The sequence below is a fragment of the Terrapene carolina genome, unplaced genomic scaffold (genome assembly GCF_002925995.2).
Source record: "Terrapene carolina triunguis isolate 2854851 unplaced genomic scaffold, T_m_triunguis-2.0 Scaffold706, whole genome shotgun sequence".
In the NCBI taxonomy this organism is placed as follows: domain Eukaryota; kingdom Metazoa; phylum Chordata; order Testudines; family Emydidae; genus Terrapene; species Terrapene triunguis.
In genome coordinates, this window is record NW_020665057.1 from 3,142,207 (window position 1) to 3,160,120 (window position 17,914).

Here is a 17,914-nt window from a genome sequence, read left to right on the forward strand (position 1 = left end):
AGCAGGTGCTGAGGATGTGGGGGGCACCCCTGGGGCACAGGGACCCCAGGGAGGGGCAAGTGCCGTGGATATGGGGTGCACCCCTGGGGCACAAGGTCCTTTGTGAGGGACAGGTATTGAGGACATGGGGTGAATTCTCTGTTACGTGGGGTGACCATAGTCATTCATCACAGAGGCTACCCCTCTGATACCCAGTATTTTTAGTCTCTCTACATATAAAAAATATTTTCCATTTATCTGGTCATTATTGTGAGCTGTTTCTGAACTAGAGTTCATTGAAAATTTTGCATGGAAACTGTTTTTGACCAAAAATTGTGTTTTCAATTAAGTGAACATTTTCACAGAAAGCGTGTGCTTTCTTTGAATTTATTTTTTAAATATTTCATCAGAAAACTAGAAATGTTTAACTTTTTCCCAGAAAGTTAATTCTTTAAGTGTAACACTTTCACTTTTTTCAATCAGCTGTATTGTATACTCTATTTTTGTAACATTCTTTTTGAAATAAGGTGACCAGAACTAAACACGGTATTCCAAGTGAGGACATACAATCAATTTGTGTAGTGTAAATATTTAATGTATTTTTCTATCCATTCTTTGTACACTTAAAATCCTATTCCCTCAAGTACTTAAGGGACTGTTCATGTGAGTAAATTACTCCCACGCTCAAATTCTCTAGGATTGGGGGTCTCACATTATGTCAACTTTTTTGTTTGATTATGAGTTGTTGGTTTTTTGGTGTTATTTTTTGACTGCCATTGCACATGGTTTTGATGTAGAGAAGAGGATTTGTGCCTTAATTTCAGCAGTAATTCTTATACGAAGAGAGACTAAAAATAAGTTTGTCTTTAATTTTTTATGTGTCCCTTATTTTCCTGAAGTGTATGTGGTGACTAGGTAATTTTAGTTATATTAATGTGCCCATCCTAAATTCTATTGTTGTTGTTTTTATAGCATTTTTCATCTGAGATACTCAAAGAACTTCACAAATGATATAAAACCCTCTGAATTTTACCCTATTTATTGATGGAGAAACTGAGGCACAGAGGTTAGGTGACTTCCCCGTGGTCACACAGCAAATTGACGTAAATGGGAATATAAATTATATCTCCTGAGTCTGATGTCTTAAAACCACAGGTACTATTTTTGCTGTGCTACATATTTATTGGAATAACCATTACATTTGTAAATAACTAAATGTGATGTGATACATGTTAAATGAAAAGAAACATTGTCAAATGTTGTCCAGAGTTGTATTTTTTCCATAATAAAACAAACAAACAAAACCTTTTGCAGAAACTAAGAGCAATAGAAGTGTTTTCATTTTTTGTTTATATTTTCCTGGAAACATGTTTTTAAACAAATACACAGTCCTCTGTAGTGAAACCCAAATTTGTAGCACAGTGAAACAGACGTAGGTGATGTTTAGCCCATGTTGGAGAAATTTTAAAAAGTAAATAGCATAATTAGTTACAGTAAATTGGACTTTTAACGTTTTTCGTTCTAACCAACTAAGCTTGTCTTAGTTCCATAGGTAAATAAATTTGTTTGTTTACAATATCTGCTCTTTAAGCTATGCAGTATAGCAGATGTTAATTATTTGTATTGCAGCAGCAGCTAGAGGCCCTAACTGAGACTGGGTCTCTGTTGTGCCTAGTACTAGTATAGAGTAAATGGCAATCCCTCTCCCAAAGATTTTACACTCTAAGGGTATGTCTACACTGCAATAAAAAGCTTGCAGCACCGGGTCTCAAAGCCTGGGTCATTTGGCTCAGGCTTGCAGGGGTTGGGCTATGGGGCTAAAAATTGCAGTGTAGATATTTGGGCCTCAGCTGGAGCCCAGGCACTATTGTGAGAATGATGGATCTCAGAGCCTGTGCTCCAGCCTGAGCTTCAACGTTATACTGCAACTGTTAGCACCACAGTCCGAGGGCATGGCTACACTTGCAGATGTAGACCACTTTGTGTTAAACCAGCCTTCGGAGAGTGCAGTAGGGAAAGTGCTGCAGTCTGTCCACACTGACAGCTGCAAACGCCCTGGCGTGGCCACATTTGCGGCACTTGCAGCGACATTGGGAGCGGTGCATTATGGGCTGCTATCCCACAGAGGACCTTTTCCCATTCTGGCGCTGTGGCTTGTGGGAAGGGGGCGGGAGGTGCGGGGCATTCTGGGTTCTGTCCCAATGCCCCGTGATGCATCGGTTTGCATTCCAGCAATCCCTCTGCTTCCGTCCACATTTGGTGCCATCTTTCAATGTCTTTTGTGCTGCGCACTCTGTCTTCCCTTTCAGTCTGCGGGAATGGAGCCCGAACTGCTGAGGAATACGCTGACGAATGTCGCCAGCATATCACGTTTGGCAGTCGAGTTACTTCTTAAGATCCAAACTGACAGTGAGGACTCCGACAATGATATCAACTTGAGTAACGCATACGACACGAGATTGCTTGTGGCATTCGCGGACATGCTCACCACCGTGGAACGCCGCTTTTGGGCTCGGGAAACAAGCACTGAGTGGTGGGATCACATTGTCATGTGAGTCTGGGATGACAAGCAGTGGCTGCAGAACTTTCGGATGAGAAAAGCCACTTTCATGGGACTGTGTGATGAGTTTGCCCCCACCCTGCAGCGCAAGGACACGAGATTGAGAGCTGCCCTGGCGGTGGAGAAGCGGGTAGCTATTGCAGTCTGGAAACTGGCAACTCCAGACAGCTACCGATTGGTCGCTAACCAGTTTGGAGTGGGAAAGTCTACCCTTGGAATCGTGTTGATGCAAGTTTGCAGGGCCATTAATCGCGTCCTGCTCAGAAGAACCGTGACTCTGGGTAACGTGCATGACATTGTGGCTGGCTTTGCACAAATGAGTTTCCCTAACTGTGGAGGGGCGATAGATGGGATGCATATTCCAATTCTGGCATCAGCCCACCTAGCCTCCAAGTATGTTAATTGGAAGGGGTATTTCTCTATGGTTCTCCAGGCGCTTGTGGATCCCCATGGACATTTCATTGACATTAACGCAGGCTGGCCCGGAAAGGTGCATGACACATGCATCTTTCGGAACACTGGCCTGCTCAGGAAGCTGCAAGCAGGGACTTTTTTCCCAGACCAGAAGATCACCATAGGGGAAGTCGAAATGCCCATTGTGATCTTTGGAGACCCAGTTTACCCTTTAATGCCGTGGCTCATAAAACCCTACACAGGGACCCTTGACAGCAGCAAGGAGCGGTTCAACAACAGGCTGAGCTGATGCAGAATGACTGTGGAGTGTGCTTTTGGCCGTTTAAAGGGCCGCTAGCGCTCTCTGTATGGGAAGCTGGAACTGGCCGATGACAGCATCCCTGCGATTATATCCGCGTGCTGTACCCTCCATAGCATTTGTGAAGGGAAGGGTGAAAACTTCACTCGGGCATGGACCTCGGTGGTTCAACATCTGGAGGCTGAATTTGACCAGCCAGAGAGCAGGGCTATTAGAGGGGCCTAGCACAGGGCTGCAAGGATTAGGGGTGCCTTGAGGGAGCAATTTGAGGCTGAAAGCCACCAGTAATGTCTGGTGCCCTGCACAGGAGTGAAGTACAGTGGTTCCAATGTTAGTAGGAATCTGTGTTTGCTACGCTGACTTGCAGTGCCAGTTGCTTTCCTGGGCTAAGGTATCTTTTACTTCATGCAATAATAAAGAATGTTTTCAAAGCCAAAAAATCCATTTATTGAAAAGAAAATTCATTTATTGAAAAGAAACAGAACTGCTTGGGAAACAGAAAGGGTAAGGGGGTGGGGTGGGGAATGGTACAATCACAGATTTGTGTATGTCCTGTTATTGTACTCACCCTTCCTGTCTGAAGTGCTGTGCAATGAGTGCTGCACTTCAGGATGGCTATACTGCATGGTGATGGGGGTTGAGTGCAGTGGGTAAGGATCGTAGTTTTCAGGGCTGGGTGGTGAAACTACAGGTGTTGGAGGCAGCTGGTGGCGACAAGAAGCCGGATGTTGGGGAAAGTAGGTTGGAGGTGACATGGGGGCACCAGAGAAAGAGTTCTGGGACAAGAACTGCGGGGGGGGCGGGCGCGGTAGTGCTCCACCTGCATGGCTACGAGTGCCTGGATCAAGTCCACTTGGTGCTCCATGATGCTTATTAGCCGATCCGTGCTTTGCTGCTGGAGCACCGCGCTTTTGTGCCAGCGATCCGCATTCTGCTGGCGGATCCTCCTTTCACTCTTCCTCCACTCTTGCGCTTTTAGATTCTCTTTAAGTGACTGCTGCATTACTTCATGCAGCATGTCTTCCTTGCTTCTACATGGCCTCTTCCTGAGTCTTTGCAGTCTCTCGGCCGGTGATAACACAGACGGCTGAGATCTCAAGGTTGCATCTGTAAAGGCAAAATGCAACACTTAACAGGCAGCATTGTTCACACCAGACAGAGCTATGATTCCCCTGTACTTAAGGAGGGCAAACACAGTCTACACAATAGCATAATTTGCCCATCCCAAAGCAAGCGCACATAACCCACGGGAGCCCCAAAATGGTGAGTAAGCACAGGGTCCAGGTGGAATGATTGTTTCATGGCTGTACTGTCCTCTGGGTTTCTGTGCCTTGGGGAGAGCCAGCAGCTGCTTTAATGCACTCTAACTCACAAGTGTAGCCATGCCCTGAGTCTCACAAGCCCAACTCAGCTGACCTGGGCCAGCTGCAGCTGTGCCGCTGGTCTTTTATTGTAGTGTAGATGTATCTAAATAGACAAGGGAATGGAGAGAAGGGAGAAGATAATATACAAGCAGAGTGAACAATATAATGGTTTGAAAACATTGTGTTAATTCTGTGATTTTTTTTTAATGTTTTGGGTGTGGTTTTATAAGGAGGATTAGCTAAAGGACAAGAGAAAGGAATGGTGGTGGAAGGATATATAGGAGAGATAAGGAAGAAGGGGGACATGGAGTGCAGGTACATAAGGCTGATGTGAAGAAACTGTGCAGGAGGAGTTTGATCAAGCAGCCAGTCTGCACAGGGGAGAGAAAGTTAAGCATATGTCTGATGATGTCATTGGTGCCCAAAGGCATGCTGCAGCTGCTTAGAAGTTTTAACAGTACTGAGAGAATCATTTCAGCTGCATAATTAAAAGTTTGGCTGACTTGACAGGATGGCTACAGAGCCCTGTCTCAGTCCTACAGCTGGTTCTGTGAGGAAGGAGTCATTTGCAGGATTGGAGTTCACTTTTCCTTACCTGTGTAATTTAACACGCACTTTTGATTATTAAAACTGAAATAACTTAAAAATTAGGGCTGTCAAGTGATTAAAAAAATTAATTACGATTAATCGTGCGATTAAAAATAGTATTCTATTTGAAATCTCTGGATATTTTCTACATTTTCAAATATATTGATTTCAATTACAAAACAATACAAAGTGTACAGTGCTCACTTTATATTTATTTTTGATTACAAGTATTTGCACTGTAAAAAAACAAAATAAATAGTATTTTTCAATTCACCTAATACAAGTACTGTAGTGCAATCTCTTTATCATGAAAGTTGAACTTACAAATGTAGAATTATGTTAAAAAAAAACAACCCTGCGTTCAAAAATAAAACAATGTAAAATTTTAAAGCCTGCGTGAGTTAACTGCGATTAATCGACAGCCCTATTAAAAATCTAATTTACTTTTCACCATTAATGCTATTTATATTTTGCATTTTTCTTGTCTTGGATTGTGAGAATAGGCACTAATTAGGGCTGTCGATTAATCGCAGTAAACTCACGCAATTAACTAAAAAAAATTAATTGCGATAAAAAATATTAATCACGATTAATCTCAGTTTTAATCGCACTGTTAAATGCTAGAATACCAATTGAAATGTATTAAATATTTTGGATGTTTTTCTACATTTTCATATGTATTGTATTCTGTGTTGTAATTGAAATCAAAGTGTGTATTATTTTTTATTACAAATATTTGCACCGTAAAAAAACAAAAGAAATAGTATTTTTCAATTCACCTCATACAAGTACTGTAATGCAATCTCTTTGTCATGAAAGTGCAACTTACAAATGTAGATTTTTTTTGTTACATAACTTCACTCAAAAACAAAACGATGTAAAACTTCAGAGCCTACAAGTCCACTCAGTCCTACCTCCTGTTCAGCCAATTGCAAAGACAAACAAGTTTGTTTACATTTACAGGAGATAATGCTGCCCTCTTCTTATTTACAATGCCACAGAAAGTGAGAACAGGCACTTCTGTTTTGCATGGCACTTCTGTAGCCGGCATCGCAAGGTATTTACATGCCAGATATGCTAAAGATTCATATACCCCTTCATGCTTTGGCCACCATTCCAGAGGACATCCTTCCATGCTGATGAGGCTCGTTAAAAAAATAACGCGTTAATTAAATTTGTGAAGAAACTCCTTGGGGGAGAATTGTATGTCCCTTGCTCTGTTTTACCCACATTCTGCCATATATTTCATGTTATGGCAGTCTCTGATGATGACCCAGCACATGTTCATTTTAAGAACACTTTCACTGCAGATTTGACAAAATGCAAAGATACCAACATGAGATTTCTAAAAATAGCTACAGCACTCGACCAGAGGTTTAAGAATCTGAAGTGCCTTCCAAAATCTGAGAGGGAAGAGGTGTGGAGCATGCTTTCAAAAGTCTTAAAAGAGCAACACTTGGATGTGGAAACTACAGAACCCGAACCACCAAAAAAGAAAATCAACCTTCTGCTGGTGGCATCTGACTCAGATGATGAAAATGAACATGCATCAGTCCGCACTGCTTTGGATTGTTATCGAGCAGTTGTCATTTTTTAAAAATAAGATGAAGGCAGTATCATTAACTATAGAAACTGCAGTGTTAAAGGGAGAGAGAAAAAGCTCCTATTTGAGAGAACAGTTAACTGGGAATAAAAAGCAGGTGCTTTTGAACATAGCAGGTGGGTTTGCATTGATCACCACCGTCTGTCTGAGGCTGAATAAGAAATTTCCTAGATAAATGTTTGAGGTAATGAATTATCTGTTTCATGACGAAAAGGTTTTTGATGGCTAGGAGAGTGAGAGCAAGAGAAACTTGCTGGATTAATCTAAGCCTTCAGACTTCAAAGATGAATGGAAAATATAACTGAGAGACCAAGCTGAGCATATAATTGTGCAGTTGGTACAGTTGACTGTGGAAGTTAGAGGTCAGAAAATATACTGCCCAATTCTTTGCAAACTGGTTTGTGTAAGCAAGGGAGGAAGGTTTTCCTAGCACTCCTTCTGAAACTGGAATTGTGATAGATTACCTGCTCATAGAAGTTGGAGGTTTGTTAAAGATGACCTTCAAAGGATTTTTTCAACAATTGGCTTTTTGCCTTTTTTGCTTCTTTTATGATATATAAAAGAAGGCCTGAAAAGTTTGTTGTTTTGAAGGTTTTTTCCTCTAATTTTTTGTTTTGTTATAAATATCAGGAATGTCTAATGTGCTCTTCTCTGGTTATGCTGGAGGACCCTCTGGGAGGTCTCAGAGATGTTTATTGAGACTTCTGACACCTTAATTGAAAGGGTAAGGAGGTTGAATCTTTAACAGTGCTAACTTTATTTGGGATTTTAATAACTGAAATTACGTAGCTGTAAACATTAAAAACAAAAAGTTTTAAACACTGACTAAAAATCTCTTCCCCTCTCAATTGCTCAGATTTCTCTTGGCTCTTGTGATGTCACCATTTCGGTAGTTTTCCAGTCATCACAGAGTCTTCCAGCCTTGCCATGACTTGAACGTTTTATATGAAAAACAAGACGAATTAAATTAAATTAACTTAAATTAAACAAACCCCAAGCCCCACTTTCAGACCACCTTTACATATCATAAAGAAACAGAAAGGGCATGAGCACAAAATTCTCTCTTCCCCATTTACTGCAGATTATCTTTAAATCTTGTGTGGAGGTTTCTGATGCTCTGTCACTAGAGGCTCTATATAAAGAGCCAAGAAAAAGCCAGAAACAACCCAAACTCTCTGTGGTGACCTATTATATCTCTTTAGAGGTTTATTCTTTTTCTCTAACAAATTGTTTTGATTTAACCTTGTTTGAACTATATTCTGAAAATTAATTCTATATTAAGATATTAAGGACTGGAGTAATTTTTATGGAACAGTATTTTTTCTCTACTGGAAAGACATAGTCTAAAGCATAGATATGAAACGGACAGTGATAATGTACCTAAAAAGGTATGAGGTTTTTTTTCCTCTGTCAAACACTCTGGAGAATTTAAGATTTAATTTAAAAACATTTTCTTAGCCACTCTGGTTGCAAAAATAACTTTCCTAATATGAACCAATATAGTGTTGTCTTCTCTGCAGACAAAGAACTCTGAAACTTTCCAAAAAAGCTCTGAGAAATGTTGTGCAACTGTTCAACTCAAGATAATGTTCTCTCAGAAGCCTAACGATGACACATTAATATCAACATTGTTAATTAGTTCACTGCTGATTATTTTAAGGGAAACATCCAGTTATTGTGTTTTGTTCATTCCCAACAACATTCAGTAGAAATAGACGAAGAGATGGCTGCCCTCACCCCAGGAGTGTTTTTTAAAGTCTCCTATTGTAAGCAGTGAAGCCCTGCAGACTAGAGGCCAGCATGGTTAAAATGGCGTAACTGTGTAGAGTTACTTCGCACTGGTGTAACTACAATCAGACTCTGACCATAAGAGTTCAAGCTGCTTCAAAACAATTCAAGAAACCTGACATTTTTGGGGGGTTCATTGTGGACAGAGAACAGAATGTAATTTGTTTCACTCCATAGAATGAGTTTTATACTGCTGATCTATCTTAACTATCTAATAAGCTGAATTCAAGAAAACAAAGGAGAGAGACAACTTAGGCTGTGCTTTCATTAGCAATTTTTTAAAAATTGCCCCATCATTATCACTTTTGCAGCTTCACCTTTGTTGCAATAGTGGGAATGCTAGTTATAGACTGGCTGCTTGTGTATTAACCACTGTGTCATTGAATCTTGTTCAGGGAAGGTCTAAACCAGGGGTCTCAAACATGCGCGGCCCGCAGAGTTATTTCCTGCGGCCCGCCATAGGCACCAACTCCACCAGCAGTCAAGCTGCCCTCCCCCCCGACCACATAAGGAATAGTTACAGGTGTTTATATTTTATTAAAACCCGGCTTCTTATTACAGTTTTAAAAAAGTTAATACATTGACTTTTAATAGCATACTATATTACTCTGCATTTTTTTCATTTTTGATTATACTTTTGTATCATTGTATGAAAAGGTTTCAGTGACGCGGCCCTCAGGCCAATGTACTAGTCCTCATGTGGCCCTCGTGGTGATTTGAGTTTGAGATCCCAGGTCTAAACCAGAGAGCAATTAAAATACTGGTGGCCGATCTGTACTAGAGTCTTTATGAACTGAGAGGTTTTTTGTGCGTGTGGTTACACAGATATGGCTGTATCAGTGGAGAAACCTAGTGCAGGTGTTCCATACTGGTATAAAAGTGACTTGAACCAGTGCAGCTTCCTGGGGATAACTACACCAGTACAAACCCTCCCCAGCATAGACATTGCCTTCTGTTGTCACCATTAATACCATCAGTGGTGCTGCAACAGTGGAATTTAAGAAAGGTGGTAGATTCCAAAAACAAAAAAAGAGATGTGAAGAATTAAGATTTATAGGGTGAAATCCTGGAACCAGTGGAGTCAATGAGGGTTTTGTCATTAACTTCTTTAGGGCCAGGATTTCACTCATATACTCCAGAAGGGACTATTTGAGTTTGACTTCTTGCAAGTTTAAAGATGGTGTATATTTCACCATGGCTGTCAAAGCATCTTTGAAATTTGAACTTGAACTCTGGCATTGAAAACGAAATAGGCCACCAAGTCAAGATGGACAGAGGAGGAGAGAAGCAGCTGGATGATGGAAGTAGTGGTTTCCTAAATGAGTCCAATGCTATTGTTTTCCTCCCCTGAGTGAAGCTCATCATGACATTTTTGGGAGGTCCACTATTGACAGAGAACAGTATATTGTCCTAAATGGACTCTATTTAGGAATGTAATTTGTTCAACTCCGTAGAATGAGTTTTAATTCCTCTGATCTAAATTAACTATCTCAGAAGCTGAAAAGAGAGTGGTTTCTCCCAAAATCACTATAAACCTCAAGTACTTCTAATCTGAGGGAGAAAGTGATTTTGGTGGGGAAAAGACCCTAAGCTGCAAACATGCATGTGAGTTAATTACAAGCCTTAAATATTTGTAAGATTAGTCCCTTAGTTACCTGCTCCAGAGCTCACACCTGTGTTACAATATTATAAAGCAGCAGCACTCCTAAAATAATTTATTTTTCATCAGTTCATAATTTACACGTAGTTTACTTTGGATTGAAACTGCCTAAATGCAATGATTAATGATCATCAACAAAGTTGTTTCAGCCATTTTTTTTGTGTACATAAGTCCTAAAATTCCAATGGCTGCCCCTGTTGAAAGCTGTTAATCGTAATATTAACTAATGCCTATGCTTTCAGTTTTTTGTTTTTTTTTTTTCCAGGGGAAGGGAATTAACTTCTCAAACAGCTGTCACATGAAGGTGTAAAAATTGTTAAATGTAAATGTACTCTTTGAAGACTTACATAAAGGCATTTTATATGAATGGCACATATCCTAAATATGTATGACACTCAAAGGTCTCTTGCTGCACTGGATAATTATGGCTTTAAAAAAATTAGTTAGGATAGCTAGTGGAAAATCCATGGTTTATGTTTTTAAGATTTCTTTTACGAGACTTGTAGAGACTTCAAATGATCATTTACCAACAAAAAACCCAACCCAGTTTCTATTGCTACTTGATTGTGGAAACAGCTTTCCTTATGTTTCAGAAAACTCTGTGCAAGCAATAGCAGCAGCATGGGTGAGCATTATGTCTTCATTGAGTAGCTGTTTTCAAAACCTTGTTAGAAATCACCTAAGGATATGCTTCCACTGCAGAGTTAACTTGGTTGATTGGCGACCGGGTATGAGCAGCCATACTGCACAGCGATACTCTTTACAGTGTCCTCCCTAGTGCTGCACTAAGTGTGTGATCAATCACTTTAAAAAAAAATACCATAATATAACCATCGCAGTAATTTGGATCTTTACTTTAGTCTCAAAGGTGGACTAGACATTTTTTCATACATAAGTCCTAGAACAACAGTTTTGGCCCAGTTATAGTGATGTTATTAAATAGATTTTTTTTTAAAGAATAATATTGGTCCAGAGTCGTTTTGTATAGAAAGCAAATATTCATAATGGCATCTTTTTGTACTGTTAAGATATCTTTTCTCCGCTGGTGTTATTTGCTTCTACGATTGCTTCAAAAGGGTGCCATCTAGTGTCTAAAGATTGCAATATGAATTGCAATTTATAAGGCAGTAGATGGGAATTTTATTAGGTGGTGGTGCAGAACAATTATTACATCATAATTCTTAAACTGCCTGGGAATAGTGTAAGATTGATAGAGGAAACTGTGACTCTTGAATGAAGTATTAAGGAAATTGAATTGTTTTTTTTTTTTCATATGATGACAAGAATATTAATGTGAGCCATGAGTATTATTTTAATTAAGTCAAACTTCTCTTTAAATGAATTGTGTGTGCTTGAGATGCACACACATAGGATTCTTGAAATGCATTCAGCTTGTCTGTTTTTTGCTTGCTCATGCCTTCAGTAAATGACCTTACAGAAGTTGGATTTTATTTGTAGTATAGAAACTAATGCTGTCTTCTGGTTACATGAATATGTTGTATTGGCCTTACAGTGATCTCAGGAAACACAAATCTGTGCCTCATAAAATCAGCTGCTATAGTCATGCACACATGAGCAGTACCAGATTTTTTAAAAATGCATGATAATACTAGGCGAGATCTGACTACTATATATTTATTGACTTTTAGAGCGCTTGTTCCCATAATTGCTAAGTGCTTGCTTACATATTTTTAAGAATACCAAATAGTAAATTGCATAAAACCATTCAAAGGCTCAAGTTTGATTGAGTTAAATCAGTTTGATCAAAGTGATTTAAATTACCGTTTTAATAGGGATTTAAATCAGTGGGCAGGACACCTTGATTTAAATAATTAATAGTAAGGTTGTTTTGCATTTGTACTTTGTAGTTATTTTCCTAAAGAAACATTGATTCTCATTGATTGATAATCATTAAGGCATATTGATTTGCAACTAGACATAGCCTTTACACTAAATTTGGTACTTCTTTTTGCTAACAAGGATGGTACAGGTTGATGGTACAGATGGTACAGATTTTTAAAATATTTAGTGAATTAAAGTACACTTCTACTCCGATATAACACGACCCGATATAACGCGGTAAAGCAGTGCTCTGGGGGAGGGGCTGCGCACTCCGGCGGATCAAAGCAAGTTCGATATAACGCAGTTTCACCTATAACGCAGTAAGATTTTTTTGGCTCCCACGGACAGCGTTATATCGGGGTAAAGGTGTACTTGTTTTTGGTCACCATGCCCTTCACATTTTTTAGAATTAGATTAATCCTCTCTCATATTATTTTTATTCATAGATTGGAAGAAGAAAACAAACTTAGGCCGTAATAGGTTGTTGTAATTTAAGTATAGGTTGTTGTAATTTACAGTTTAATTATAAATAGGTTATTTTGAAAAAGAAAAATGTATGTAATTAAAAATCCATTTTTTATTGTTGTTTTTTTAATTATTGAATTTTTCTGCACTGGGCTTTAAGAAAACCAATGTCCTTTTGTCAGGAATAAAGCAAAATGGACCAAGGTTTAATACAAATAAAAATATTTTAATATAATTATATCAAGATCACATGTATAGAGGAAGTAGACTTTGTAATTATAAATTACAGCAAGTTATTTAGTTTTCTAATTTATACTGCTTCAGGGGCAGTCTGGATTAAAGGCCTGATGCTGGAGCTCACAAGGATCATCCCCTGACGAAACACACTGTCTGCTATGGATGATGCTGAGCAATAGGTAGCTACATGTCCACTCGGGCAACGAAGTCAGTTTGCCCCAGTTCCTCATCACCGGACTGCCATAAGGCTCAGTATTTGCGCTGACGGTTTTCAATGTTTACATGAGTGACATGCCTCCAACGAAGTCGTGCAAATTTGCATATGTGGATGACCTGCCGTGGCAACTCAAGCTGCCACCTTCAGTGACATCAAGTCCACCTTGAACAGGGACCTAAACACCATAGAGGAATATTTCTGGAAATGGAGGCTCAAGCCAAATCCTCACAAAACAGCAGTCACTGCATTCCATCTTGATAACAGGAATGCTAAGCACACCCTGAAAGTGACCTTCTGCAGCAACAGTGTGTGACATGACCTCACTCCGACCAATCTCAGAGTGAAGCTGGACCACACGCTAACCTCCCACGACCATCTGAGGAATGTAGCCGCCAAGACGAAGACGAGGGTCAACCTGGTCCAGAAACCGGCAAGCACAAGCTGGGCAGCATAAGCATCAGTGTTACACACATCAGCGATGGCCCTTGTGTACTCTGTAGCCAAAGGCTATGCACCGGTATGGACCAGAAGTAACCATACTTGACTTATTGATGTCCAACTAAACACTGCAGTGCGGTGCATCACTAGAACCCTCAACTCGACCCCAACACCTTGGCTGCCAGCGCTGTCGCACATTGCGCCCCCATCCATTTGCCATGATGCCACAACCCTTCAGAAATTTCATAGGATCGTGGAAAATGAACATTTTCCCATCCACCAGGACCTTAACAATGTCCTTCATCTCTGCTTGAAGTCACACAAGCTTTTTTTGGACCCACGCATTTAATCATCAACAATGCAACTTCAACCCTGATGAAGCTTACAAAGCTGAATGGAATTCACAAGAAGTCACAAACACTGCATGAAAGACCCCATGCAGAAGATCTCTGGCTTCAATCTCCCACAAAGGTTATGGGCAGCCTTAAACCATATCCGCACAAACCATGGCAGATGCGGATACTTGCTGCAATAATGGAAATTTAAAGACTCTCCAATGTGTGACTAGTCACCCAGAACAGACCATGGAACTCAATGCCCAATTCACAAATATGAAGGAGGCATCGCCAGCAGTACACTCTGCTACTCCAGATGCAATTATCTAGCTTAACTATCTAAACGTAAAACTATAGTTGTTGCTCTACATTTACCTCAGCCATACGAAGAAGAAGGGGCAGAAGAAATTTGGAAAGGATAGGAGACAATTGGGAAGTCAAAAGAATCTAAACCAGCAGTTCTCAAACTGTGGGGTGGGCCTTCCAAGAGACGTGTGGGAATGTGTCAAGAGAGGCGCGAGCTGTGTGTTTTGTTTTTTAAGTGCTCTGGCTGTCAGCTTCAGGTGGCTGGGGCCTGTGCAGAAGGACCATGCACACTCAGGAGGCGGGGATAAAGGGGACAGCTGGAACCCCGCCACCTTGGCTCAGGCTCTCCTTCCCCCCCCCCCAATCCCTCACCTGGAGGCGGCGGGGCTCTGTCTGTCAGCCCCCGGGGTGGCAGGAGCAGTACAGAAGTAAGGGTAGCAATGGGGCGCTAAGTCTGCTGTGAAAAGTTATATTGACGAATATCACTTTCCACATTGCTACCATTACTTCTGTGTTGCTTCTGGTGTGGCGCTGCCTTCAGAGCTGGGTGCCCAGCCAGCAGCCTCTCTGCTCTGCCTTCAGAGCTTGGTGGTGACGTATGTACTTGGGGAGGAGGGCGTAAACAAGTACAGACACAAAGAAGGGTCAAATAAGTTTGAGAACCACGTCTAGACCCATTTCTGACAGTTCAGTCATGATCAGTTTGTTTTCTTTCATGACAGATAACTGCTAATATATTCCCTCAAGCTTTTGGGGGTGAGCATCTATTAGCAGAGAATAGATGAGTTTAAATGCAGAATGGGTGGCTTAATACTGTGCCTTTTCCACACTTAGGCCTTGATAGTGCAAATACATACACATGAGTAGACCTGTGTGAATATAGCTAGAGGATTGGGGCCTTAGTCATTGAGTGTGAGGTGGGCTCATTTGTGAGGTGTTAAATATATATAAATACACACCTGGATTCACTCATATCTCAGAGGGGACTGCAGTACACTTCTTGTTATTTCAACTGGCAAATATTTAAAAGAACGCTTGTCTCAAGTTAAAATCACCTGTCTCAAACAGGTGCAGTGGTCATTATTTCAAGTCTTTAAAAACAAAAACAAAAAAACATAAATGCTATATTCTTTATAAATATTATTGTTCTGACTTCTATTTCAGGTACTTCAGCTCTGAAGGAAAATGAAAGGCGGGGTTACTGAAGAACATCTGTACCTGGCTTACTCCCATCAATTTGAAGATTGCATCTTTCCTCTCCACACATCAATATCCTTGTTTTTGCTGTCCTACTGTGACTGCAAATTATTCAAAGTTTTCTTAGTGCCTGCTAGTGACAGTACAGATGACCAGTTATTTGGCAAAGCACAGCCTGATGACCTAGAGTTCCACTTCATCTCAAGGCGTCAACTCCCTTTGGTTGTCCAGAGTTGCTGTTTGCCTGCTATAGTTGAAGAAAATGGCAAATTCTGTCGAGCTGGTCTTTCTGTTGTGTTGAGGCACATAATACAGAAAACATATGAGGTAGATCCATCAAAGAAGTTGGTTTTGGAACTTTTGGGGTTTAAAAAGACGTGCCTAAAAGCCTGTGCTGAAGTGAGTGCATCTTTTTCTGTTACATATTTAAATATAGTTAACACTAAAAATTGGGTTTTAATGTGGATGTCTGCTGGAATATCCAGTTAAGATATTGTATCATATGGTTTCCTATTGTTGGTACAACAGTGGCTGTATTGATTCTGGTGAATGGTAATGATTTAAAAAAAAAACCCACCCTAGATATTTAACAGACTATAAGTAGCCTTAAGATTAAAAATATAGGCCAGATCCTCAGGTGGTATAATATAGTGTAGTTTCATAGAAATCAATGGAGCTGTTCCAATTTAGACCCATTGAAAATCTGCTGCTATCTGTTTTAAAAGAAATTCAGTTTACTTTTTATCTGCCATGCTCAGATTTTAGGATTGTGTGTGAGAGCTGGTGTTATTACTCACCCCTAAATCAAATCAGTGAATTGTATTCTTTATACACAGGTGTATAGGATGACATCAGTTCTTCTAAGATAAATACAGAATCCTGAACTAAGGGCTTGGAAGGTGTGTAAAAGAGAAGACAATATTTAAATCTAGTTACATAGTAGTGTAGGTCCAGAACCAAGCTTATGGGCTACATGTGCTAGGAAAGGCTTGATAATTTACAACTCGAGTCAGTCTAAAAACAGTTTAAAAAGTTAAATGTAACAACAAAACCCCTTTGTTTTGTACCATAGAAAGTGAAAGGTACTGCTGTGCAAAAAAATCCAATAAACGAAAATCCAATGGTAATGTAGGTAGGGGGCAGAACATGTTCAATGAAGAGCCTACTCCATACATCCCAGAAAGGGAGGTCAAGTACTCTAAGCTATGAAACTCTTTAATGCCATTTAGAAATTCCATGTACTCGTTTACTTTTTCAATATGAATGTTACTTGTCTACACCATCTTATTTAAAAGATCTGCTTATTTGTTCACAACTTTAAAAAATAATACCTTCTTAAACTGTTCCTACATATATTCTGTCATAAGGTAACCTTTAGTTCTGGTCTGTCCAGTGACCTGAGCTCATTCAAGTTTAATTGTATAATAACCCTTCGCCATGGCCATATTTACTCTGGACCAAATTCTGTGACATTAATTTGTTCTATCACCATGAAATATCCTTCATTCCTATTCCCCAAAACAACAAATACAACTATTGCTTATGAAAATACTCATTGATGTAAAATTTATTGTTGCTTATTTTCAACCCTGATTATTTTTGAAGATGGGTTTTTCATTATTGTACACTCTCCAGGTGCCCTGGCTCCACGCTCTGCCTTTGGCTCCCATAATGTTGTCCAGATGGTCCAGCACAGATTCTCCTTTTAGTTTTTAGTGGTCTTCAGCAGCTTATCAGGGCCGTGGCTGCTCTGCTGTTCTCCAGCTTCCTTAGTCAAGCCTATGCTTCTGTCTCCTCTACTCCCCGGCTACACGCTGGACCAGCCTCCTGCTTGCTGCCTAGATCCAGGATTCATTGCCGGGAGCATACACTAATCTAATTAATTTCTTCTTGTGAAGAAAACTGCAGGGCAATAGACAGCTGCAGGCCGTTCCCAGTAGCACAGTTTGACAAAAAGTAAACAAAATGTTGGATTTCTGGCTGCAGCAAAATATTGAATTCCATAGCATCTTGGGAAAATGCCAGATTATGCAGCCATGTAATTGTGGAGTCTTAGCGTTCTGCTTTAGATGGATGGGACAGTTCATGTTCAAACTATTATTTCAGATTTTCGGCAGATCCAGATAGATGACACTACATTGGTTTACACTTGGTGCACATTTTAGATGTTTTCTCTACAAACATAAAGACAGGAAACGATATTTCTTTTTAATGAGAATGCAATTCTGCAATAAATTTCATGGCTGTGGAATATGCAGGCCCTTGCCCTGAGAAAGATAAAATACTTCAAGCACATAATCTATTAGGTTCCGATCTCCTGTATACCTTGAACATCCAAAACTCTCTTTGAAGCCAGTAGGTATCAATGAGGCTGTATAAACTGAAGTCAGTACCCATTTTGGGTTTGCAAGGAATGAAGGATCAGATCTTAACTTTATAATCCCAAAACTGGGGATAAAATTATTGAAAATGCCTAAATCCCATTTACAGAATAGATTTAGGTACTTAGGGTCTTAAATTTCATCAGTGGGACGTAGGTTTTTCTAAGTTAGTTAGGTGCTTTTGAAATTTTTTCCCTGGATCTCAATTTTGTTAAACCTTTCCGTGGGTAATCCCCTTCATT

The 17,914-nt window shown here is 40.0% G+C and overlaps 1 protein-coding gene across 2 annotated transcripts in view; it reads left to right on the plus strand.

Moving 5' to 3' along the window:
- The first annotated feature begins 849 nt into the window (after positions 1–849).
- The window catches only part of LOC112111231 (glutathione S-transferase C-terminal domain-containing protein-like), a 93,847-nt gene continuing 76,782 nt past the window's right edge, over positions 850–17,914 (plus strand). For both annotated transcript variants that reach the window (XM_029913513.1, XM_029913514.1), the window contains exons 1-2: positions 850–1,134; positions 15,259–15,690. In XM_029913513.1, the coding sequence (XP_029769373.1) occupies positions 15,280–15,690 (411 nt within the window). In that variant the 5' untranslated portion in view covers positions 850–1,134; positions 15,259–15,279. The remainder of the gene's footprint in view (positions 1,135–15,258; positions 15,691–17,914) is intronic.